The 27,091-nt window shown below is 47.7% G+C and overlaps 1 protein-coding gene across 1 annotated transcript; it reads left to right on the top strand.

The window, feature by feature from the left end:
* Positions 1-27,091, top strand: LAPTM4A (lysosomal protein transmembrane 4 alpha). Its single transcript, XM_044291927.1, has 7 exons — positions 1-158; positions 13,570-13,690; positions 17,333-17,409; positions 18,305-18,427; positions 21,581-21,676; positions 21,907-22,005; positions 26,559-27,091. Exons 1-7 carry the CDS (start codon positions 60-62, stop codon positions 26,649-26,651), a joined length of 708 nt encoding a protein of 235 aa, XP_044147862.1. The 5' UTR covers positions 1-59; the 3' UTR covers positions 26,652-27,091.

A 27,091-nucleotide genomic window follows, 5' to 3' on the forward strand; every position in this document is an offset into this window, starting at 1 on the left:
TGTGACGTCTGCTGCTGAGCCCGACAAGAAGCGATAACGGAGGACGAGATCTACGCAGCATGAATGTGAAGCGGAGCCGGGACCGGCTGTACAGCACTCGGTGCTGCGGCTGCTGTCATGTCCGGACCGGAACCATCATCCTGGGCACCAAGTACATGGTAAGGGCCGGCGGGCGGCAGTGACACTTCATGTAGAGTGAGAGCCCGGGGGCAGCTGCTACTGGGGCAGGAAAGTGAGGGGGCACAGGACTGGTGTACATGAAAGTGAGGGGGGGCACAGGACTGGTGTACATGAAAGTGAGGGGGGGCACAGGACTGGTGTACATGAAAGTGAGGGGGGGCACAGGACTGGTGTACATGAAAGTGAGGGGGGGGGGCACAGGACTGGTGTACATGAAAGTGAGGGGGGGGCACAGGACTGGTGTACATGAAAGTGAGGGGGGGCACAGGACTGGTGTACATGAAAGTGAGGGGGGGGGGGGCACAGGACTGGTGTACATGAGAGTGAGGGGGGGGGCACAGGACTGGTGTACATGAGAGTGAGGGGGGGGCACAGGACTGGTGTACATGAGAGTGAGGGGGGGGCACAGGACTGGTGTACATGAGAGTGAGGGGGGGGCACAGGACTGGTGTACACGAGAGTGGGGGGGGGGAGGGCACAGGACTGGTGTACATGAGTGGGGGGGGGGGAGGGCACAGGACTGGTGTACATGAGTGGGGGGGGGGAGGGCACAGGACTGGTGTACATGAGTGGGGGGGGGAGGGCACAGGACTGGTGTACATGAGTGGGGGGGGGGAGGGCACAGGACTGGTGTACATGGGGGGGGGGAGGGCACAGGACTGGTGTACATGGGGGGGGGGAGGGCACAGGACTGGTGTACATGAGTGGGGGGGGGGGAGGGCACAGGACTGGTGTACATGAGTGGGGGGGGGGAGGGCACAGGACTGGTGTACATGAGTGGGGGGGGGGAGGGCACAGGACTGGTGTACATGAGTGGGGGGGGGGGAGGGCACAGGACTGGTGTACATGAGTGGGGGGGGGGAGGGCACAGGACTGGTGTACATGAGTGGGGGGGGGGAGGGCACAGGACTGGTGTACATGAGTGGGGGGGGGGAGGGCACAGGACTGGTGTACATGAGTGGGGGGGGGGAGGGCACAGGACTGGTGTACATGAGTGGGGGGGGGGAGGGCACAGGACTGGTGTACATGAGTGGGGGGGGGGAGGGCACAGGACTGGTGTACATGAGTGGGGGGGGGGAGGGCACAGGACTGGTGTACATGAGTGGGGGGGGGGAGGGCACAGGACTGGTGTACATGAGTGGGGGGGGGGGGAGGGCACAGGACTGGTGTACATGAGTGGGGGGGGGGGAGGGCACAGGACTGGTGTACATGAGTGGGGGGGGGGGGGAGGGCACAGGACTCCTGCGGTGTTGTCTGGGCTATCCTGTGCCCATTTTGCATACCCCGGGAACACGACGGCTCTTGGCAGCAGATCCCTGCCGTCCTGTAACTTTCGGCTACTTTCACACCTGTGAGAACCTATATAACTGCAGACATGTATAGTAATCAATCTTTATTAATTAAAAGAGAAACGTAAATAGCAGAATGATGCGATTACATATAGTGGTAAACATGCAGGCGGATAATGTAACCAGTATAACGGAGACGCCAGCCTTACGTAGAAGTGATCACACAGGAGATGAGCCACAATGTGAAACGCCACATGTCACAAATGTCGCAATAGTGTTGCAAGGAGGTTGGCACAGAACTGCCAGCAATGACTGACCCCCAGGCAACAAGCAATACAAAACAGTGGAGCAGCCCATCCTGACCAAGGGAGGAATGAGATGGTGACTCCTCGCCCCGTGTACCATTTGTATTTACAATCTGAGGATCGATGGCGTCTCCGTTATACTTGTTACATTATCCTCGCATCATTCTGCTATTTACGTTTCTCTTTTAATTAATAAAGATTGATTACTACACATGTCTGCAGTATATAGGTTCTCTGTTTATCAGCACATATTACTCTTCAGCCAACAATATTTGGGTTGTCTATACTTTCACCCTTGTGGCAGAGGGACCTGGCAGAACGTATGGCGACGGACTGATCAAAAAAAATATGCATTGAAATGCCAGATCCGTCTTTCCGGTGTCATTCGGCAAAACGGATCCAGCATTTTTTATTTTTTTTTTCACTTTTTTTCGGTCGGCGCATGAGACGGATCCGGTGTTCTGGTATTTTGAATGCCGGACCTGGCACTAATACAGTCCTATGGGGAAAAATGCCGGATTCAGCATTCAGGCAAGTCTTCAGTGTTTTTTTTTTTTTTTTTTTTGTCTGGAGATAAAACCGTAGCATGACTGAACTGAAGACATCCTGAACGGATCGCTCTCCATTCAGAATGCATGGGGATATGCCTGATCAGTTCTTTTCCGGCATTGAGCCCCTAGGACGGAACTCAGTGCCGGAAAAGAAAAACGCTAATGTGAAAGTACCCTAAGAGACGATCGCCGTTATTGTAGCTGTGGTGTAAATCCATAATACTAATGTTAACTTATAACTGTGACGCTGTATCTTCATGCTGAAAGAGCACTGTTCAGCAGGATCAACCCTATTAAACCAGGTCTACTGCCTGGCAGGGTTGATCCTATTTCCTGGATTGTGAAAATCAGTCGCTGCGCTCCCAAGAAAAGACTTCTTCTTTAGGCTGCCTGCACACGATGCGGATTACGTGCGTTTTATTCGCGCAGATTTTCGTGAGGAACAACACAAACCGTGCAAAAGTAAAGGGTGCAGAGCCCTGGGGCACTGAGGGGAGGGGCCTAGTCACAGTAGCGGCGTACGCCTCCTCTTTCACTGAACTTCTCATTTGCGTAAAGAACATCGCAACCGATTTTCACACGATAAGTAGCATTTTAATCAGCAGGATCAACCTTACCATGTCTGATAGAGTTGATCCTGCTGACATGTGTTTTTATCTATTTTTTTACATATATTAAGGTCCCCATGGCACAGTCTGGGTCTACAGCGGGCAGTGAGGGCCATATTCCTAATCCGTGCACCTTCATCTTGACTTCTCGGCATGTTGCGTTGGCCCCTAGTGTAATATAATAGAGGGCTGAGGTCTGCAGTAACCTGCCAATGTACGGCGGTGTAATGTCCTCCGACCTTCACCCCAGTAGAGTCGTTCTGCTGCTCGTTCTGTTTTCTCCTGCCCATGACGTCACCTTGTCCCCCTGTACAGTGAGCTCTGAGTACCGTCCTCGTGTCCTGGATGAGGGACTGGGGAGATCTTGTCCATGAAAGTCCTTTAGTAGCAGCTCTGTCCTCGCAGTCTGGAGGAGCAGGCACCAAGTGGTGGGGTCTGCAGACATTCTTATCTTGCCACCGATCGGGCAGGAATCCCCTTTAACAAGCCACGTACCTGTGAGCAGCAATGTTTCAATTCCCTGGCAGCAAGCAGAGACTTTACCATAGGGGAGATTTCAGGATTTCCTCTGTTACCCATGAGCTCGTTGGCTGGTTAGCGGTGACATTTTCACGGACATTGTCCATTGTTCCTTGCTTTGTATTGAATGACGTCGTTGGCAGCCTCGCAGGGAGTCCTTTCCAGACTGATGCTAACCTAAAAGCATTGGGAGAAACTCAAGAGACTGATGTCTGATTCTCTTCTGAATGTGAAATCCTCATTTTGCATGTCTGCTGCCATTCACTGGATGCCCCTAAACGATCCTATAGAAAGCATGCGGATATATTCGGGGGGGGGGGGAGATAATTGAATTGTACGGTGCGTAGGATGGGGGCCAGGCCGTAGGTGACCAGTTTGGTTATGATGGTGACCAGTGCAGAGCAGCAGAGACCTCCATGGATGTGGTTGGCACATGTCAGGAGCCGCCTAACCGTCACCCATCGGTGCATGTCTAGGAAAGGGGAAGCGAGAGTCACAGATGGGACCAGAAGCGGGGGTGCCTCCTCCACACGACCGGATCCATTTTGAGGCTCGCAAGTTGCGGATCCGCAAAATACAGATGCGGTCCATGTGCATCCTGCAACTGTATTCTTGTCTGCAAAATGGAGGAGAATAGGACAGGATCTATAATTTGCAGCCCGCCCTCAGAGATGCGGACAGCACACGGATAGTATCTGTGTGTTTCCGCTTTTTATTTTTTGTGGCGCCTCAGAAATGTGTGCAATCCGCAAAAAAAAAAAAAAAAGGCTGGGCGGCTTTAGGGCAGGGTTACGCGTTGCCTCTTTAAAAATGTACGTGTTTTACCACTATTGCTGCACTTCTGTAATCGCAGCGTGGGAATTGCCTGCGCAGTTTTTACAGGGAAACGCGTTAACAAATAAAAAGCAAGCATAATTGGCACAATAGCATCGTGTAAACCCGCCATCAGGCAAACCACACCGCCATTAGGCCTCTTGCGCACGACCGTATGGCTTTTTCAGTATTTTGCGGTCCGCAAAAAATACGGCTGACGTCCGAGTGCCTTCCGTTTTTTTTTTGGTTTTTTTTTTGTGGATCCATTGAAATGACGGAATGCAAAAAACGGAACGTAAACAGGGGGGATGTTTGTGTGCATGAGGCCTTACAGTCAGCAGCCAGTTAACACTCTTAGCAGATCGGGCAGAGGGTTTGTCGAGCCATTTAAAACCGCTAACAATGCTCCAAAATAAAGGGGTAACACCGTAGGGTGAGGCCACACGGGCGACAGTATGGTAGAAAACCCCCGTTGGTTTCTAAGTTGGTTGGTAGATGACTGCGGATTTACTAATGACACAGATGTTTTTTGGCAAAATCACGAGGCCATCTAACAGTGACTCTGTACGATTTTCAGCTGCGTCATGGCCGTGTCTGTGCCGCCCAGTGTGGGCTCACCCGTATCAGGTCCCGTTCTGCCGCTTCTCAGAAATAGAAAATCCACTGCAGAGGGTTAATTCTCCTAGGGCGAGTTTCACACACTCTTTTGGTCCGGGAAGCACGTGGTGTATGACGGCCGCACTGAACGCTGCTCCTCTGACTCCTATTCACAATGTTGTATTGCTGGGGCTGTGAGCTCCTGCCTGACCGCGGGGTCTGCTGTACCGACGGTTGGAGCGCGGTGTAGTGGACGCAGAGTCGGGCCGGAGCTCGCAGCCTCATGAGCCGTTGTGGTGCTGTGTATGACCTGGAGGGCGATTCCTAGACTGAGTATGCTCCTGATTGAAGGGTGGGGGTGCAGGGCTCGTAGTCTAGTAAGGCCTTGACTTTGCCCCAGAGCCACTGGTCTCTGCAGGTAACAACCTTGAGGAGAGAACCAGTCAGGGCAGTCTTCTCGTGAAAACCAGTTTCATTGAGGTGTGTGGGTTCACCCCCCCCCCCCCCCCCCCCCCCCCCTCTCTCCTTTAGGCCTCATGCTGCAAATTGCAAACTGTGTGCATGAGGCCTAAGGGTACTTTCACACTTGCGCTGTTTGATGCAGGCAGTTCAGTTGCAAACTGTATGCAGACGCATGTCATTTTTTTTCTGACTGATCAGGCATTTTTCAGACTGATCAGTCTGAAAAAGAAAAATGCATTGCAATACCGGATCAGTTTTTCCGGTGTCATCAGGCAAAACGGATCCGGTATTTATTTTATCTAATTTTTAAAGGTCTGCGCATGCGCAGACCGGAAGGACGGATCTGGTATTTTGAATGGCGGATCCGGCAAGTCCCTTTTTTTTTTTTTTTTTCCTTCCTCGCCGGAGATAAAACCATAGCATGCTACGGTTTTCTTTTTTGCCTGATCAGTCAAAATGACTGACCTGAAGACATCCTGAACGGATTACTCTCCATTCAGAATGCATGGGGATATGCCTGATCAGTTATTTTCCGCTATAGAGCCCCTGTGACGGAACTCTATGCTGGAAAAGAAAAACGCTAGTGTGAAAGTAGCCTTACGAAGAGAAAAAAAAGCCACTTGCATATTCCCGGACACTCCATTCCAGCACGGAAGGTCCTGACACCGATGCTTCCACTGTGGATCTAAGTGTAACATCACGTGTACCGCTGCAGCCATTCACTGGCTTCAGTGGTCATGTGCTGCTTGGTGTACAGGGATCCTCTGTGCTGGAGTGGATCGCAGGTGAATAGGCCTCTTGCACACGGCTGTACTGTGTTTTGCTATCTGAAAATCGCAAACCCTCAAAACACAGATACCGGCCATGTGCGTTCCGCCCTCAATAGACCAGTCCTATGCTTGACTGTGATATGGACCAGAATAGGACATGTTCTATTTTGTTTTTTACATGGCCGCAGAACGGACATACGGAGGGCTGTCCGCCTCTTTTGCGGCCCCTATTGAAGTGGATGGGTCCGCATCCGAGCCACAAAAAATGTGGCAGATACGGACCCAAACAACGTTCCTGTGCATGAGGCCTTGGGCTACTTTCACACTTGTGGTGGTGTTTTCTGGTATTGGGATCCGGCAGAAGATCTCAATACCAGAAAATAAAGTTTCCGTTTACTCCTCATGCATTCTGAATGGAAAGAGATCCGTTCAGGATGCATCAGGACGTCTTCCATTCTGTTTTGTGACCGGACACAAAACCGCTGCAAGCTGTGGTTTTGTGTCCGGTCGTAAAAACGGGAAAAAATGGATCCGTCGCTGAAAAAATTTGTAAGTCAGTGTTGACTTTCAATGTATTTGGTGACCGATCCTTTTTTTTTTTTTTTTTTTTTTTTTTTTTTTTATATTTATTTCACGCGACTGCATCCTAACCGAATGGATGTATCCTGGTGTGCAAAATCAAAACAGATCCGTTTAATTCTGGTATTGCGATCCTCTGCTGGATCTCAATACCGGGAAAACAACAACGCAAGTGTGACAATAGCCTTAGGCCTCATGCACACGACAGTTTTTTTTTAAGGTCCGCAAAAACGAGGTCCGTGATCCGTGACAGTTTCTTCGTCCGTGGGTCTTCCTTGTTTTTTGGAGGATCCACGGACATGAAAAATGAAAAAAAAAATCTAAGTCAAGTTTGCCATTGAAATGATAGGAAAAAACGGACACGGATCACGGACACGGATGACAATCTTGTGTGCATCCGTGATTTGTCACGGTCCCATTGACTTGAATGGGTCCGTGAACCGTTGGCCGTGAAAAAAATAGGACAGGTCATATTTTTTTCACGGCTAGGAAACACGGATCACGGATGCGGCTGCCAAACGGTGCATTTTCTGATTATTTTTTATTTTATTTTTTTCCCCCCAACGGACCCATTGAAAGTCAATGGGTCCGTGAAAAAAAACGGCACAACGGCCACGGATGCACACAACGGTCGTGTGCATGAGGCCTTAGGCCTCATGCACACGACCGTTGTGTTCATCTGTGTCCGTTGTTCCGTTTTCCGTGATTTTCTGCGGACCCATTGACTTTCAATGGGTCCGTTGAAAACTCGGAAAATGCACCGTTTGTCGTCCGTGATCTGTGTTTCCTGTCCGTCCCAAAAATATGACCTGTCCTATTTTTTTGGACGGACAACGGTACGCGGACCTACTCAAGTCAATGGGTCCGTAAAAAAAACCAAGATTGTCATCCGTGTCCGTTTTTTTTTCTATCATTTTCAAGCAAACTTGACTTAGACTTTTTTTTTACTTTCCTTCATGTCTGGAGATCCTCCAAAAATAAAGGAAGACACACGGGAATAAAAACGGAAACAGATCACGGAAGAACGGAACCCCATTTTGCGGAACGGAACACAACAACAGTCGTGTGCATGAGGCCTTAGAGTCCATTCACATGTCCGCATCCGTTCCGCAATTTTGCAGAACAGGTGCGGACCCATTAATTTTCAATGGGGTCGGAATGTGCTGTCTGCAACCGCACATCCGTTCCGCAAAAAAAAGAACATGTCCTATTCTTGTCTGCAATTGAACCAGTTGTGTAAACTGTAAATCCACAGGATGGCGATTTTATGTTGCGGATTTTCACCACAAAATTATTTTTTTTGCAGTACATAGGGAGATATTCACGCCATGACATCCGTGATAAGACGGTCAGTGGTGCATCCATGAAGATGTCCATAAAGAAGCCGTGTGTCCGCTCTTTACCCTCCCCGTGCCATCCCTATACCACATATACTGCTATGAGCATCTCCTAGCATTAAAGGGGTTCTGCACTTTCATTTAACTGATGATCCATCCTCTGGATAGATCATCAGCTTCTGATCGGCGGGGGTCCGACACCCGGGACCCCCGCCGATCAGCTGTTTGAGAAGGCAGCGGCGCTCCAGCAGCGCCGCGGCCTTCTCACTGTTTACCGCCGGGCCGCCCGCCCACTGACGTCACGACTTGTATCAACTAGAGTGGGCGCGGCTAAGCTCCATTCAAGTGAACAGAGCTTAGCCTCGCCCACTCTAGTTGATACAAGTCGTGACGTCAGTGGGCGGGCGGCCCGGCGGTAAACAGTGAGAAGGCCGCGGCGCTGCTGGAGCGCCGCTGCCTTCTCAAACAGCTGATCGGCGGGGGTCCCGGGTGTCGGACCCCCGCCGATCAGAAGCTGATGATCTATCCAGAGGATAGATCATCAGTTAATTGAAAGTGCAGAACCCCTTTAACTCGTGAAAAGCACATCCATGTTTCTGCGGTTTTCACTGACCCATGGACTATAATGTGGGTGAGGGATCCGTAATCGTGGGCGAAAAGAGAGCCGCATTCTGTGGGAAAACCACCGATGTGTGAATGTGGCTACGTGAGCGGTGTGCGGAGACCACCTGTATGTGGGGAGGCCTGAAGCTGGCCAGACTCCGCGACTCTCTTTCTGAGCTTTCATTCAGACGGACCATTTGCCGTAGACACGGAGCACTTCACGCCTGCTGCGACTTCTGCCACAGTTTTCCATCGCGGTGACAAACATGCTCCATGTTTCCACGATTTTGTAAGACTGCGGCAAAAACTACCAGCGGATGTGGCATGTGAGCGTAGTAGGCTAATAAATTACGTTTTTCTTGAAATTGTATGAATTTTATATTTTAACCCTACTTTCTGACAAGGATCAGAATGAATCTGTTTGAAGTCATTTTTATATTCCATTGACTTCTGATGATGGTATTTTCTGGACACTCGTGACTGATGAATGCAGTGGGACTGGTTTCTGTCAGTAATGTGATGCTGTGGTGTGATTGAACTAGAGAAAACAATTGGCAGGACTTTCTGAATGGACTACTACCCTCAGGGTCCGGTGTATGTAGAGGGACGCTGCCACAGCGGTGTGCGATGTTCTGCACTGGCTGAGCTCTTGCATGTGTTTCTAGGGGTTGTCCAGCCTTCAGTAAGTGATGGCTTATCCTCAGGAGGCAGTGGGTGCAGCGCGCGCCCTGCACTACATGGTACATAAGGCTCAGAAAAGACATTTGTCCATCCAGTTCGCCTGTCATCCTGCAAGTTGATCCAGAGGAAGGCAAAAAAAAACTGTGAGGTAGAAGCCAATTTTCCCCACTTTAGGGGAATAAAAATTCCTTCCCGACTCCAATCAGGCAATCAGAATAACTCCCTGGATCAACGACCCCTCTCTAGTAGCTATAGCCTGTAATATTATTACACTCCAGAAATACATCCAGGCCCCTCTAGAATTCCTTTAGTGAACTCACCATCACCACCTCCTCAGGTAGAGAGTTCCATAGTCTCACTGCTCTTACCGTAAAGAATCCTCTTCTATGTTTGTGTACAAACCTTCTTTCCTCCAGACGCAGAGGATGTCCCCTCGTCACAGTCCTGGGGATAAATAGATGACGGGATAGATCTCTGTACTGACCCCTGATATATTTATACATAGTAATTAGATCTCCTCTCAGTCGTCTTTTTTCTAAAGTAAATAACCCTAATTTTGATAATCTTTCTGGGTCCTGTAGTTGCCCCATTCCAGTTAATACTTTAGTTGCCCTCCTCTGAACCCTCTCCAGCTCTGCTATGTCTGCCTTGTTCACAGGAGCCCAGAACTGTACACAGTACTCCATGTGTGGTCTGACTAGTGATTTGTAAAGTGGCAGGACTATGTTCTCATCACGGGCATCTATGCCCCTTTTGATGCAACCCATTATCTTACTGGCCTTGGCAGCAGCTGCCTGACACTGGTTTCTACAGCGTAGTTTGCGGTTCACTACAATGCTGACAATGCGGTGTAGCTCCAGTGCCGGTGATGCAGGGTGTTGAACCCCTGTCCATCATCTTGAGGACAAGCGACCACTTACTAAATGCTGGACAACCCCTTTAACATCACATGGCAACCCGACTTCCCACCCCCCCGCTGTTTGAAGAGAAAGAAGAGCTCATAAGAATGGTGCCCTCTTTTCATCGTTTACCTGCTCGCCGTCACAACCGCCGAGGTGAGGAGGTGTAATTACAACGATGGCGTTCTATGCCTCCATAGAGCCATCCCATTGAAACTCTTTACAGGTATACCATGACCTGGATAAATGAGATCCTTCAGACATATTGCATCCCATTGAAGTTAATGGGGGCGCCATAGTTGTAACTGCACCTGCTCACCACTGCAGTGGCGACAGCGAGCAGGTAAACAATGATGAGAAGGCAGCGCTTGTACGAGCAGTGCCTTCTCTTCAAACATCTGATCGGTGGGGGTGCTTGGAGTCAGACACCTGCTGAGGGTAGGTCATCAATATAAAAAAGCAGACAACCCCTTAGTCATATTTTAAGTGGAGGAGGACCTCTGGCACCCCCACCGATCTGATATTGCTGATCTATCCTGAGTGTGTGTGTGTGTGTGTGTGTATATATATATATATATATATATATATATATATATATATATATATATATATATATATATATATATATATATATATATATAATAAAAAAACGGACAACCCCTTCTTACACTTGACCAGTTCTGTGCTGTACCTAAAAGAAATCCACTCTCCTACCATGCGTTTCCGGTAAAGAGGCTCCTCTCAGCGATGCTTGCAGTCCCAAGACAGCCGCTCACTAGCCTTAGCGGCGAGGTCACCTGGCGGCATGTCGCTGTGACTGGCCGCAGCTCCATATGTGACCCAGATTCAATTAAAGGTTCTCGTCTCGACGCGTTTCCCCATATAGATTAGGTTCGTCAGGAGACAACTAGAGAAAAACCCAATACAGTGCTACCACACCGTTAAGTCTATACATAAACAATCCACAAGAGAAATATAAACCAATATACTGGAGCACCAAAAGACACCATCAAACCGCCTGACACACAGCCAAAAATGCAATGATAATGCAACTAACAAGACGATGTAAAGGCAGAGCATGCGGCGGAAGAGTGCACATACACTTAAATGGGATTGAGCTGTGGCTAGGCCACGTGAGCAATGAATGTGACGTCACTGGCCCAGGAAGAACACAGCGTATCCATGGTTACAGGGCAATCAATCCCCTTTAGCCTTGCTGTTCCAGCCCCCTCCGATCCAGCAGCTTGCAGCCGGGGACGTACAGTTTTAGCTGCAGCGGTATGTAGGACTTTGCTGCTGCAGCCAGAGCAATACGCTGTTACTGCAGCCTGGGGAGAGGACGGGGCGGACTACAGGAGCAAGGTAGTTACAGGGGTTTCAGATGTGGATTAGTAGTGGACAAGCCATTCTGGGTTTTCTTTCGTTTTTTTTAACTTGCCAGACAACATCTCTTGATTCGGGATATGCTACGGCAAGTCTGCAGCATTGTACAATACCTGGAAAGTGGATGAGATATTAAAGGGGTATTCCCATCTGAGACAATGGGGGCATATCGCTAGGATATGTCCCCATTGTCTGATAGGTGCGGGTCCCCTCGCTGGGAATGGAGCAGGGAAGGTGGTGGCCGAATTAATCTTACCAGGCGCTCTTCCCATAGAGAATGGGAGCATACTGCGCTTGCCCGGCCACCGCTCCTATTCATTTCTATGGGGGCCGACGGCTAACTTCAGTGGCCCCATAGAAATGAATGGAGCACATTGCGCCCTCCACAACATTCGGGGCTCTGTTCTCGGTGTAGGTGCGGGTGGGACCCGCACCTGTCAGACAATGGGGGCATATCCTGACGATGGAGGGAAAACTCCTTTAAGAACCGCACTTCACCTTCTGCATCTAAATCCACAGCGTGGTTGGGTCGGCAGTACAGAACTGAAGGTTTATGCTGCGGTTTATCCGCCGTGGATTTCACACTTTGCAATGGAGAAAGTGAAATCTCCATTTCAGGACTGTCACCATTTTAGCTGGGCCCTGGAAAGCTATGTTCATAATATAAAAAGCGCTCCCCTGCTAGCGGCCGCTCCGTACCAGCGACGAGATTCCACTCTTGCTCCTTTCTTTTTCACAACTTTAGTTTTGTGGCAGATTATTTTCAGGATGTCGCCCTTTGCCTTGCATGGTGAGAAATCGGCGTCCAAATCCATGTATAACCAACGTGGAATTCGGCGTGCATTGGTGGCGGACTGAGTCTAAACCCGGAAGACCTGTAGGTTTTGGTGGGCAGTCTGTGAAACGCTGTGTGACGGCCTCCTTTCCCTGACTGTGCCTTTGTCATAGTCCTATCTGCCGCTGTGAGTTCCCGTAGGGGACATTAGACCTGCTGGAGCTCGCAGCATCCTAGATCACTATGGCGCCTTGAGTTCACATTTCCCAGGCCGTGGTCGGTCCAGGAAATGCAGTCTGGCCAGATTCCTCCGCGTCAGTCACTGTCTGTCTTTGTTGGTTTTGCTGGTGCGGGCGGGTTTATTGACTTAGTTTCATAACGTGTTTCCCCTACAGATATGAGATTGTTGCCTGGGAACTGGAGAATAATAGGCAGCTGCAGTGACACCGCGCTAGGCCTGCTGGCCAGCTACACCGTACCTCGTATGGCTATGGGACAACCCTTCTGGTTCGGTTTTCTATAGTCAGAATGGTGCAACACAATCTTAAAGGGGCAGCCCTGGCCTTGGCCCTTCTGCATGCAGCGGCCAGAGATGGCCAGGACTACGGAAACAGCCGAGCGGCCGTTGCAATGCGGTTTCCATAATTCCAACCATTTGTGGCTGCTGCATGCTGGTAGCATGGGGGCGGCAGGGCAGCACTCCAGGGATAGGTGGAGGACTGTGGATATTACATGGGAGTAGTGTGAATATGAAGTTTTATTTCTGCTTAAGTGTCCAAGAAGTGGATCTTCATTGTGAAGTGCCCTCTGCTTTGAGCTGCTTGTGACAGGAAATCGTTGCAGCAGCTGCCACTTAGAACAGATGGTAAGGGCTATAAAGCAGCTCAATACAGAGGGCAGGAGCAGAATAAAACTTCATATTCACACTACTCTTCATAAAAGCTAACAAATTAATAACTACCGAAATGAATGTTGAGTAATTCTGGGAGTATTTAGCAGTAATTTTCCAGGGTGAGATGTTGGGATTCCACACTCGCTGGTAATTTGCACTGTATCGTTATGTATCCGCAGATCAGATCTTCACATTTAGTGTCACGTTCCCTATACACCGCTGTTGTCTGGGGTATATCCCTTCTCACAGCAAATCTGATATCGAACGACCCATGTAACCTGCATGTTTTATAGGTTTTAACCAAATTCCTCTTTTCTTGCCTTCAGGTGGTCAACCTGCTCATGGGAATACTTCTGACTGTGAAAGTCACTCACCCCGATACCGTGCCTACAGTGGACATCCAGTATGAAGTCATTGGGAACTACTATGCCTCGGAGAAAGTGGCCGGTGAGCTTTTATCATCTAGGACAGCCGCTCCAATGTGTTGTTAAAAATGACCCTCTAAAGGGGTTGGTCCTCTCCGATATGAATGCCAATACAGGGGGTGTAAGGGGGATGAAAACATGTCACCGAAAAATCTGGTTTAGATCCCGAGGCTTTAGACCAAAACTGCGCCTGTGTGCATGGGGGCTGTGGAAAGGACACATGGGTGTGCTGTCTACATCTTTTGGGGCCCCATTGAGATGAATGGCTTGGCAACCAATACACAAAAAAAATTGGATTGAATGCGGGTCCGTTCATATCAATGGGGTTGCAAAAGATGCGGATAGCACACCGCGTGCTATCTGCATCCATATGTCCGTTCTGCGGCCCCACTAAAAAATAGAACATGTCCTATTGTCCGTTTTTGAGTAAAAATGGCAGCATGCACTCGGCTGGGTTCCGCGATTTGCAGACTTAGGCCTCTTTCACGCGACCGTATGGCTTTTTCAGTGTTTTGCGGTCTCCGCTTTTCGCTATTGAGCAGGCCCACGCGTACCATTCCGCCCGCCACCACCAGGGGCACCGCCAAGGCCTTTGCTGATTAAGAGCCTGCATTTTAGAGATCGAGATGCAATTTTAAAAGGCGCAAGAGACCGTGCAGATCTTACTATAAGTGGACATCGCATTTTCTCTGCGGAAGTCCAGAAAAGGAGAGCACGTTTCTTAGACGTCAATAAACAGCAGAGAGCCCTACAACTACCCTACTCTGATATATCCTGCCAGATTGAGAGTGGTGGCGAAAGGGAAGACGCATATGTTCGACAATCCGGATGCGGCGTATCAATGGCTGGATCTCCGTGGCAACGCCTGAAGAAAAAAATAAAACTAATATATAATTTCATATTCTATATCTAAAGGTGGTCTGAGTCGCTGAGGACCAAAGGGACATGTACTAGTTCCTCATAGTTATATCCTTGCTGAGCTTGATTGGGGAGTGCCCTTATGTTCGGGGTGGGAGGGGGGGGCCGGGCCCCTTTCGATCCTCGGCCTTGACAGTTTAAGGTTGTTCTACAGTATGGCGGGGTTACAGTAATATGGAAAGTCAGGGCCCGAAGCCAAGTAGTACTTCAGGAACAGGTCTATTGTCGGTCTTGGTGGTTTTGTATACACTAAGGGTTCAGGTAACATAGAGAGAAATGTCTGTTTTGTGTTTTGGTTTAGAGGGGGGGGGGGGCGCGACTAAGTATATGATGTTGGGCCATATTGTGGCTTCCCGGGGGTAGGCGGCAGCAGCAGCAGCAGCAGCAGGAGAATGGTGTGGTGGAACTGGTTTGGTGATGGGTACCCTTAAGATTTTTGAGTGAAATGTAAGGGGAATCGGCCAGTCTTCTAAGACGCGCTCTCTTCCATGCTCTACAAACATACCAAGCTGCAATCCTCTGTCTGAGACACACCTAACTCCAGATAAAGTGTGGATGGGCCATGAGTTTCGTTCCACCTATACCGCTCCCGCGCGTGGAGTCAGCATTCTCAGCCATAGAAACATTCCTTTCGTGGCTAGAGACACAGGTATTGATGATATGGGAAGATTTGCTCTTTTTTTTCAGTTCAGGTTGAGACTAGTATAGATATATATATCTCTAATTCCCCCGTCTTACACCAGCGAGATTCCCTAATGTTCCCGTACTAATGATTGGAGACTTTAATATGTTTGGATAAGTCTCTTGATAAGTTCACTCCAGCCACCCGTTGTTATGTGGGTCCTTTTGGAGGGCTAAGCATAGGGAGGAGCGGCAGTATTCATGCTACTCTTACTCGCAGAACTCATTATCCAGAATTGACTTGGCGCTAGGATCCATTATCGGTGCGGATCTGTCTGTGCAGATACAAGACGGATCCGCACCGAACGCAGGTGTAAAAGTAGCCTAAACTGCAAGTAGACACCCGTCACTGCGTTCAGCAGCGTTTGACACTGCTCTCCTTTGTCAGAATTTGCACTGTTCTCTAGTTCACCGCCAGATCCCCACTGATTGTAATGAGGTGGCCTTGAAGTGAATGGGTCTGCATCCGATCAGCTACAGACCAAAACCATGGTCGTGTGCATGAGCCCTCAGACATCCCATTTCACATATATGCAACACATTTTTGCTTCTATAGTAAAATATTGTGCATTCTTTATAGTTTTTGGTTTTTGAAGGTCAGTATCTTTTCTGTTTTTAAAATGCAAAGGCTTCTATAGCACTTAAACACCAGAAAAAATGTAACTTAAAAAAAACTTTTAAAAAAAAAATCACGAAACACTTGGCATTTGTCTTGTGATGCTACAATGTTTAGCTCAAATTAGAAATCTAGACTGATACATTGTAACAAACTGTAGCCGCCCTCAACTGTAGTTAAAGGGAGTCTTTCACGCCGATTGACCCTATTAACTTATTAATACACTTATGTCCACGGCATCCCCCCTATTAAAACTGTTCTTACCGTTAGTTCCTTGCTAGCATCATTCGTCCCAAAAACAGGCTGTGAAGGTGCCCAGACCCCTGGGTCATTTTCATACCAATTCACTCCCCCTCCTCCGCGTCTGCCCGCCCATGGTCTCTTCTCTATCTTTCCTCCTACTGTCCGTAATCCCGCGCATGCGCCGATGACCAGGATATTGGCGCGTGCGCATTGAATGACTACAGTCTGGTCGGGGCATCACAGTTTACTGTGCACCGGCCTAACTTACGTTCTTGCCGTGATGCTGTGATCACGGCAAGAACGTAAGTTAGGCCCGGGCCGGCGCATGCGCACAGTAAACTGTGATGCCCCGGCCAGACTGTGGTCATTCAATGCGCACGCGCCGATATCGCGCTCATCGGCGCATGCGTGGGATTACGGACAGTAGGAGGAAAGATAGAGAAGAGACCAAGGGCGGGCAGACACGGAGGAGGGGGAGTGAATTGGTATGAAAATGACCCAGGGGCCTGGGCACCGGCTGTTGTAAGGCCGCCCTGGGCACTTTCACAGCCTAATTTGCATACAGAATAAAAATGTTTTTGGGACGAATGATGCTAGCAGGGAACTAACGGTAAGAACAGTTTTAATAGGGGGGATGCCGTGGACATAAGTGTGTTAATAGGGTCAATCGGCGTGAAAGGCTACCTTTATCACTAGCGTTTTTTGCGGATCATTCATGGATCTGCAAAAACTCTTCCGTTACAATATTACAACCGCACGCATTCGTCATGAACAGATCCGGTTGTATTATGTCTTCTGTAGCCATGGTGGATCCGTCATGAACTCCATTGAAAGTCAATGGGGGGGACTCATCCGTTTTCTGTTGTCAGAGAAAAAGAATCCATCCCCATTGACTTGCATTGTGTGTCAGGACGGATCAGTTTGGCTCCACATCCCAGGACGGGCAGCAAAACACTACAAGCAGTGTTTTGGTGTGCGCCTCCAGAGCAGAATGGTGACTGAACGGAGGCAAACTGATGCATTCTGAGTGGATACTTTTCCATTCAGAATGCATTAGGGCAAAACTGATCCGTTTTGGACCGCTTGTGAGACCCCAAGACGGATCTCACAAATGGAAACCCTAAACACTATTGTGAAAGTGGCCTAAGAAATGTGTGGTGTGCTTGTCCTTCTTCCTGTGTAACGTCCCGCTGACTTATTTTGCAGAAAACGCCTGTGTCCTTTTTGCCATATCCTTGCTGATGTTTACAATGAGTGCAATGATGGTTTACGGAGCAATCACAGTGAGTACCCACATGATGGCAACTAAAGTCTATATACACCTTTTTAGGGACACTTTGTCTTATTATGGCATTGTACTCATTTTGAGCTAAAATTTATTAAAAATGAGCCTCTTTCTCTGTACAGCCTTGAGATTCTCTATTAGCATGCTCTATCCAGTCATATGCTTCCTGTTAGGCTGCTCAGATGATGGCTTCTTATCTTTGACCTTATGAACACTCGTCATAGTTCAGTTCTCATCTTTAAAATTGTACCTTGTCTTATGCTGAAAGGGATGGAGAGGTGGCTCTCTCCAATCACTTCAGTATATACAAGCACGCTTAGTCCGCTATTTTCAAAAGTCCTATAATGTGCACGGAGAGTCCTGCAAATTACCACAAGAAGGCACCCTCGGTAAGCGCAGGTCACAGAGGTGGACATTTATGACACATACTTTGTATATGCCATAAGTGTCCAGATGGGAATGACCCTTGAACTCCTCACATTTTCTCTGCAGTTGCTCAATAGGAACTTTCATTGACCACTCAGTCTCCATGTCACACACAGTATTTTTTTTTTTAGAGACCTTTCTGCAGCTGTCCCATGGGGCTTATGTAAATGCATGCACGTGTTTCAGAAACAGCCCCATTTAGATGTCACAGGAATTTCTGCAAGCGTCTGAACATGCGCTAGTCTTGCACCTCCAGAACCCCCTACACTTGGCTCAGCTGACCATGCATGTGGGGTAAATTGGAGTAAGCCACTGCCGGACACCTCTGTCCACTGCTTGTTTTCCATAAGACATGTTAAAATCCATATTGATATTTCGTTTGTCAGATCCTCCTCAAAATCCCCTGACTGGGACATGTACTGAGGTGGGGGTGGTGATACACGACTTGACCTGTCTTTCCCCTGCAGCACCGCGGCGGCTGGCTGATTCCCTTCTTCTGCTACCAGCTGTTTGATTTCGCCCTCACGTGCCTGCTCGCCATCAGCTCCCTCACATACCTGCCGGGAATTAAGGACTATTTGGAGCAATTAGTAAGTGTAATCTGCTGTCTGTAATGGTTCCTGTGTTGTAGTCCATGTTGAAATCTTTAGAAAAATAGAATATTAAGTGGAGATCAGGGTTCTTGGGGTTACCAATCAGACAACCACATTGAATACGTCAACCTCCTTGTTTAAAGGGGTTTTCTGAGAGTTGTTATCCTCTGATGACCTATCCTCTGGGTAGGTCATCAGTATCTGATCGGTGGGGGTCTAACACCCTGGACCCCGCTGATCAGCTGTTTGAGAAGGCATCTGCTAACCATGTACAGCGCCATACGTTTTATTGCAGCTGTGCTTGGTGCCACCGCTCAGCCCCATTCACATTACATGGCCTAGGAAAAGCTGAATTCAAGGGAATGGAGCTTAGCCCCGCCCAGGCCAGTGATACTAGTCGTGACGTCACTGGGCCTGCGGTAAACAGTGAGAAGGCTGTGGCACTGCTGGAGTGCCGCTGCCTTCTCAAACTGCTGATCGGCGGGGGTCCCGGGTGTCGGACCCCCGGCGATCAGATGCTGATGATCTATCCTCAGGATTGGTCATCAAAATCAGATTGGCGGGGGTACCAACACCCGGCACCCCCACGATCATCTGTATGGGGAGACAGGGTGTGCACGTGCCAGTCTCCATTCTCTCTTCCTGTCAGCTTCTGCTGTCCCATAAACCTGTCACAGCCAGGGAGAAGGTGAGTTGTTGTTGTGTGGTGTGTTTTTTTTTATTTTTTTTCTCTCCCTGGCTATGACTCTGTGATTGGACAGCGCTACAGCCAGGGAGAAGGTGCCGCCTACTGAGAAACAGGGCCGTCTCCTCCTCCCTGTACCGATGCTATTAATTAGCATATCAGGCGGGAAATGCGAACGGGGGGCACAGCGGGCGAACTTTGCCCTACATAACCTGCTAGTTATTTCAGAATGTCTGGACCCATAAAAAGTTCCTCTTTAAGACTTCTTTCACACAAGCGAGTTCCACGACTCGCAGCATGTTTCTGCGACAGCTCCCGCCCTGACCTCCCAGCACGGTCGGGATCGGATAGCATTATATTGGTTTATGATGCTACGTAACCCTTAGAGGTCTGAAATGTATTACAACACTGACATAATGCTGTCAGGGTTATGTAACCCTTAAAGTTCTGGAATGTATTGCATAACACTGACAGCATTATGTCAGTGTTATAATACATTTCAGACCTCTAAGGGCTACGTAGCATCATAAAGCAACATAATGCTATCCGATCCCGACACTGCTGGGAGGTCAGGGCGGGAGCTCTTACAGAAACACGCTGCGAGTCAAGTCGTGGAACTCGCTTGTGTGAAAGGGGCCTAAGGCTACTTTCCCACTTGTGGTGTTTTCCGGTATTGAGATCCGGCAGAGGATCTCAAAACCGGAAGAAAACAGTTTAGTCCTCATGCATTCACCATGGAAAAAGATCCGTTCAGGATGCATCAGGGCGTCTTCCGTACCGTTTTGTGACCAGACACACAATTGCTGCAAGCTGTGGTTTTGTGTCTGGCCTTAAAAACGGATCAGTCATTGACAACAATGTAAGTCAATGGCGAGCCTACAAAAAAACTGATCTGTCACCGATTGACTTTCAATGTATTTAGTGACTGTCTCACAACCGCATCTTAACGTAACGGATGCATCCTGATGTGCAAAATCAAAACTGATCTCTTTAATTCCGGTATTGCAATCCTCTGCCGGATCTCAATACCAGAATTAACAACACAAGTGTGAAAGTAGCCTAATTCATTTACTGCCTCTACTTTCCCTCCGGGACCATCAGCTTTCTCTGACTGGCTCCATACCTGCAACTGGTCGTTTAACTGGTCCTAACTCTAAGGCCTATTGCACACGGCCGTTTTTTTTTTTTTTCCCGTTTACTGGCCGTTTTTTGCGTTCCGTATACGGAACCATTCATTTCAATGGTTCCGCAAAAAAAACCAGAATGTACTCCGTATGCATTCCGTTTCCGTTTTTCCGTTCAGTTTTAACATAGAACATGTCCTATTATTGCCCGCAAATCGCAGTCCGTGGCTCCATTCAAGTCAATGGATCCGCAAAAAAAACAGAACACATACGGAAATGCATCCGTATGTCTTCCGTTTCAGTTGCGTTTTTTCCTGAACAATCTATTGAAAATGTTATGCACAGCCCAATTTTATCTATGTAATTACTGTATACTGTATATGCCATACGGAAAAACGGAACAGAAACGGAAACACAACGGAAACAAAAAACGGAACAACGGATCCATGAAAAACGGACCGCAAAACACTGAAAAAGCTATACGGTCGTGTGCAATAGGCCTAAGGCTTTATTCACGTCTGTGACCGTGCCCCTGCCATGTGAGGTTTTTGCCCTCCATGTGTCATCCATTTTTCTCAAGCATTTACTAGACCGAAAAGTGAGTTTCCAGAGCATTTCCATGCAGCGGTCCATAAAAAAAAAGACTCAACCCTGATGGCATCCGTGTCCTGTCTGTGGTTTTCACAGACCTATAAACATTATTGGGCATGTTTGGTCCTGAAAAACGGACATCTGAACAGAGCCATTAAATTCAGGACATCAGTGTGACGGCCGTGGAGTACACGGACGTAGGAACAAGGCCTAAGGTGGCAAAAAAAAAAAAAACACACCTTAGAATAAAGCTGGTTCATGGGCATCACCATAAGGGTCCATTCACACATCCATAACATGTTTTGCGGATCCGCAAAACATGGATACTGCAATGTGCGTTCCGCATTTTTTGGACTGCACATTGCCGGCACTAATAGAATATGCCTATACTTGTCCGCAATTGCGGACAAGAATAGGACATGTTCTATTTTTTTTTTTTTTTAATGGGGAACGAAATTGTGGACATGTGAATGGGGCCTAAGAAGTATTGGTCTTTGATGGCGAAGTTGTAGTCTCACCTTCCATTAACAAATTAAAAAAGGGATAAGAAAAGGTTGTCACAATGGAAACCATTCCTGGAAATGTCTGTCGGGGGGGAGTCCTGAAGCCAATCTCCCAGAAGTAGAGAAATACCCAAACATGACTGCGGGTTTAGTGAGAACTGGAACGTGTTCCTTGGTTTTAAGATTCCCTGTTTCTCCAGTCTGTGAGTATACTGGTATTATATTTATTACTCTGTTTCTCTTCCAGCCGGATTTCCCATATAAAGATGACCTGCTTGCAATGGACTCCAGCTTGCTCCTCTTCATTGTCCTGTTCTCTGGGACTTTAATAATTATTCTCAAGGTAAGGCTCAAAAGACGCTGTTGCTATGTAGAGAGCTTCCCAGGCATTGCACCATGGGCCGTGGTTACCTGCTGCTTCGGCTCAGTGTTATCGGGTGTTATGGATGCTCTGTGGATACCGCAAGGTCACAGTATTTTACAGTACCAGCAACGTAGATGAGATTTTAAGAGAACCTGCCCAGCTGCCCCACGATCCAACAAGCATAACCCTCTTGTGTTTTCTATGTCCAGGCCTACCTGATCAACTGTGTGTGGAACTGCTACAAGTACATCAATAACAGGAACATGCCAGAGATTGCCGTGTACCCCGCCTTTGAGACCCCTCCTCAGGTAACTACAGATGGATATGCAGTTATGTGCCAAATAATAGCAGTCTAAGGGTACTTTCACATTAGCGTTTTTCTTTTGCGGTATTGAGTTCTGTTCTGGAATGCCGAATCTCCATTGAAATGCATTAATGCTGGATCCGGACCCAAGTGTTCCGGCAAAACGGATCCGTTCTTTCCGTCCACGCATGTGCAGACCATTAAATCTGTAAAAAAAAAAAAATATTATATAATATATATGTGTATGATCTGTTTTTCTGGATGACAACCGGAAAGACTGATCCGGTATTGTAAAAGGGTTAATAGGAGCCCCGCGCTGGTCAAGACACTAAAAAGCCAGTGAACCATATCTCTCAATAATCCGTGCTTAGTAGAAGGAGATAACCTCCCCTCCTACTAAGCACGGACTTTTGAAAGAGATATATGGTTCACTGGCTTTTTAGTGTCTTGACCAGCGTGGGGCTCCTATTAACCCTTTACATACTTAACATTAGCAAGTGGTGAGATGACTGATCACCTCGCCACTTGCTAATGGCTGCCGCTGCCCAGTATCCCCCCCCGCCTACCTACCTAACTTTTACTGCGCATCTCCTATTTTATGCTGAATTGGGGGGGAACCTTTTCTGGTGTGAGCCTGATAAGTGCGATTGTGACCAGTTCCATCAGTTGGTGCACGTGCAGCGGTATGAGGGAGCACTCCGCCATTTGTACAGCCTACGATGTGGAGATGCCACCACACTGGGGAGGCTCAGGTGTGGCTGGCAGTGAAGGTGTTAAGGCTGCAGGGCTGCTGGTCGTTAAAGTAACGTTAGGCTGATATAAGGGGCAGCCGCGCAGCCGCAGCCCACCTGCTCCTTGCAGGACTCTGATCATGCACCTTCCCAAACTATGGGCCCACTTACCGGCTACAGCCCCCCTACTACAATCCCAATAGGGCCCTACTGGAAGCCTCCCTACAAGGGGGCCCATGAAGTCTGCCCTTCCCTTTAACTGCCTGGATAACTACCGGCTATGGGCTCAGCTGTAGGCCTTGCTCAGCCAGCTGGGGCCGGAGTTGGGGCTGACTGAGCTGCTCTTACACCAAGGAAGTAGGGTGGTTCAGGTGAACCCCAGAGTGGTCGCGTCTGTTCAGTGTTCACTGGGGCCCCTGTACGCTAAAGAGCCGCAAGGGATGGGTCCTACTGTGCCATGCCACACCTGGGCAGCATGCCGGACTGCGTAACGTCACCCCAGTCCGCTTTCCCCGCACTGTAGCCAGACAAGCCTTTTATTTTTTTATTATAATTTGTATGTATTTTACATTTGGCGACTAAAAAATTCATTTGGCTCCTAAATTTTTCAGATTAGGAGCCAATGGCTCCTTGAGATTTTAATATTTTTTTTGTCTGGAGCACTGCTAGGTGTAGCCAAGTAATGGGCAACTAACAGAATCAACCGTCATGACATGCGCGCTGCTAATTGAGTGTAATTGATTTAAACTTTTGATCAAGAAGTTTATTGGAGAGGGGAAAACCTAGAAAGAAGTGCAGAAAATAATTGGCTGCTCAGCTAAAATGTCAAACAAAACCCAAAACGCGTGGTAGGAAAATAAATCCTACCATCCGTGTAGATCATAGAATGACAAGCATCCGATCAGCTCCAGGGAAATCCTAGAAGATCTTCAGTTACCTCTGAGAACTGAAACAATCGAGACGCTTACGTGAAGCCAAACTATTTGCAATAAACCCTCGTAAAGTACCAAAAAGGTTACAGTTTGCCAAAGAACACAGTGGGGGACATTTATCAATAATGACATAATTTGCACCAAAAAAATACTAACATTACAAAAGAAAAGTGCTGATTTGTTTCACCTTCTGTATCACAAGGTGCATGGCCCTTTTTAAAATATGCCTTTTTTTTTTAAATATAAACTTGATTATCTGCCTATTTCCCCTGATTTGCGACATTTTAATGCCAATAGCATAAAAATGCAACTTTTTTAAAATAAAACTCACCGTTTCAGCCAATCCTTCCAGACTGCACTTTTAAAACACACTTGCGACATTTCCAGTGGTAAATTGCGACTTTTGTCTTGGGCTCGGGACGTTTGTGTTCTTGTTGAATGTCAGTTTACTGACAAACCCCTGTTTAGCTCATTTATATCATCCTATTTTGATACTTGCCTATCACTTGTTCTCACAAGTTTTTTATTTTCATAAATGCGACTTTTTGACAAGTTGCCTCTTTCTGCCATAAATGCGACTTTTTACACAAAACGCCACCACATAAGCTGGCTTCATTGTCCGCAACAATTTGAGCCAATTCTGCCGATAAGAGGATGATAAATGAGGCGTAATATGCGCCAATTTGATGGATCTGCCCACTTTGACATTTATAACTCCTTTCTGTCGTGATGCATTCTTTGTGGTGAAAATTCTGGAGAAAACAATTGATATATTTGGCGCAACTCCAGACACCATTCTTTTGCCGCACTTTACGCCATAATGCAACATGCTTAGTAAATGTCCCCCATTGACTGGCTTAAAAAGAAGCGGCGCAACATTCTATGGCCAGATGAGAGCAAGGTTGTTCTTATTGGGTCTAAAGCAGGCATGCTCAACCTGCGGCCCTCCAGCTGTTGCAAAACTACAACTCCCAGCATGCTAGAACAGACTACAGCCATCAGCCTACACGAGGGCATTGTGGGAGTTGTAGTTTTACAACAGCTGGAGGCAGGGCTGTGGAGTCTGAGTCGGCAAAAAATGAACCGACTCCTACTAGATTTAAATTGGAATAAAAAAGCAAGTTTAAATGCCCCAATTCACAAAAAGTTATAATTAATTACGGTATTTTTCGCCCTATAAGACGCACCTAGGTTTTTGAGGAGGAAAATAAGAAAAAAAATATTTTGAACCAAAAGGTGTGCTTTTGGTGGGTTTTGAACTAATGGTGGTCTGTGGGTGTAGTAGAATACAGTGACTGCATCGGGCCCCGCTGCCATTACAGAAACAGATGCCGGCCCCCAGCCCCTCCTCCCTCTCAGCCTATTCACCGGACGGTCGTAGCATTTGCCCCATAAGACGCACTGCTATTTTTCCCCCACTTTTGCGAAAAATACGGTACTTTTCTACTGTAAGAATAAAGGCCAATGCATGTAGTGCGTCACGTTACCGCAAAACAAACACGTTAAGTGACCATGAAGAAGCATGCTTTTCACATGCTTCACCATATGGCACGCAACGCACAGTTAAGGAGCGGCAATACTTAGGCCTAGTTCACACTTCAGTGTTTGGTCAGTGATTTCCATCAGTGATTTGTGAGCCAAAACCAGAAGTGGAGCCTCCATAGACATTAGGTAGAAGGGAAAGATCTGCTCCTGTTCTATGTTTAGAGCTGCACCTGGTTTTGGCTCACAAATCACTGACCAAACACTGAAGTGTGAACGAGGCCTTATACTTTCCATTGTGTTGTGTTCCGCTGTTAATAACTGATTAAGTAAATGTTTTTTGCAGGACTAGAGACACTTTTATAAGTGACGGGAACGGATAGTCAATAGCTCAAGACTGAAGCTGTAAACCATTTGAAAAACTGCTGTCATTCAGCTAAGGCTATAAAAACTTGTAAACTCGATTGCTAGCTTAAACTTTAATCATGACTATGGGATTCTACTGGGGAAATCATGTTTTACAATAAATGCCCCTTCCTGGATCCCCCCACTGCCCTATCTTCAGCAGAAGATCAGCACACACAGGAGAAGACAGCGGCTTCCTAGCCAGTAGTTCTGTGGTAATGACATTCGCATATTAAATACAAAGGAGTCTGAGTCAGAAGTACCAAAAACGGAGGAGTCGGACCATTTATCTACCGACTCCACAGCCCTGGCTGGAGGGCCGCAGGTTGAGCATCCCTGATCTAAAGGCTGCAGACAGTTTGAGACCACCCATAAACACTGAGTTCAAGCCACAGTGCACTAGACATCATGGGGGTTGTCGTTGTGATGGTTCCTCTTTGATCTGTTGGGGAAAACTGAGATCATGGAAGTGAGTGGAAGGTAGTAGATGATGAGCATTTATTCAATATCCAGTGTTCTTCATAAGGATACTCCATTGCTTTGAGATTTTACACCCTGATCGCTAATGAAGAGTAGGCACATCAGGATCAGCAGGCGCGTTTAGCGTATGGTAACGAGCATACTTGCAGGACTCGCGTACCAGTCCTTTTCGCTCTCTGATTCGGCTTCTCCGACCTTCTTCTTGTTCTACTCAAGTTGCTCTGCTCCATCTCCTGGCAGGAGGAGTAGATGCTGGAGAAATGGAGGATAGTACAGGCACAATGGACACTTGAGAAGAACCAGAAGATCTCAGGGCAGTAACTTCAGAAGGAGAGGAGCCACAGACCCAGTCCAACCGCAACCGAGCTCTGCGTGGACAGATAGACCTCACGTTATAGTAGCATCCGATGGGTGGTGTAACCAAACCGCCAGAAACCACCCTTTTTGACTTTTATTTTGTCAGGAAAAATGTGAGCCCATGATTTTAATAGTGATTATTGCACTAACCAATACTTTTTCTCTTGCAGTACATCCTACCAACGTATGAGATGGCCATAAAGATGCCAGAAAAGGAGAAGGACCCTCCCCCACCTTACATCCAAACGCAGAAGGACGTATAACCTCTCCGGTCTCCTCCCACGCTTGGCCTAGTGTTTTAATATTGCCCCTGCTTGTCCCACAGAATAAACCAACCCCCTCCCCACCCCAATTCTGAAGAGACTTCGTTATTTTTTATGTAACCCGACGCTTACATTGCCTTAACCTGTAACCTGAAGATGACTTACCTTTTCAGACAATCTCTTACTGCTTAACGTTTACGAGGGGGAAGTAGTTTTGGGGGAAGATAATGATTCTTGGTACTTTATTTTTTTTTAATTATAATATTTTGTTGTTTTGGTTTTTATTTTGTCAGTCATTTCTCCTTGTCTGTCATTTCATGCCTTTCACTTCCGGAGAACCTTCTGACATACCGGTGACTGTGTCCTGGTGATCCGCTCAGCAGTGAAAGAGTGAATAAAAATATTTTTCTTGAATAAATAAAAAGAAATACAAATTTTTA

This window comes from Bufo gargarizans, chromosome 4 (genome assembly GCF_014858855.1).
Source record: "Bufo gargarizans isolate SCDJY-AF-19 chromosome 4, ASM1485885v1, whole genome shotgun sequence".
In the NCBI taxonomy this organism is placed as follows: domain Eukaryota; kingdom Metazoa; phylum Chordata; class Amphibia; order Anura; family Bufonidae; genus Bufo; species Bufo gargarizans.

Bases quoted from the DNA above. Each gene is read 5' to 3' on its own strand.
- LAPTM4A (XM_044291927.1), top strand. From the start codon at position 60: ATGAATGTGAAGCGGAGCCGGGACCGGCTGTACAGCACTCGGTGCTGC. The intron at 17,410-18,304 runs GTGAGTACCCAC...TTTCCCCTGCAG, and splicing joins TGGTTTACGGAGCAATCACA to CACCGCGGCGGCTGGCTGAT. The intron at 22,006-26,558 runs GTAACTACAGAT...TTTCTCTTGCAG, and splicing joins CCTTTGAGACCCCTCCTCAG to TACATCCTACCAACGTATGA.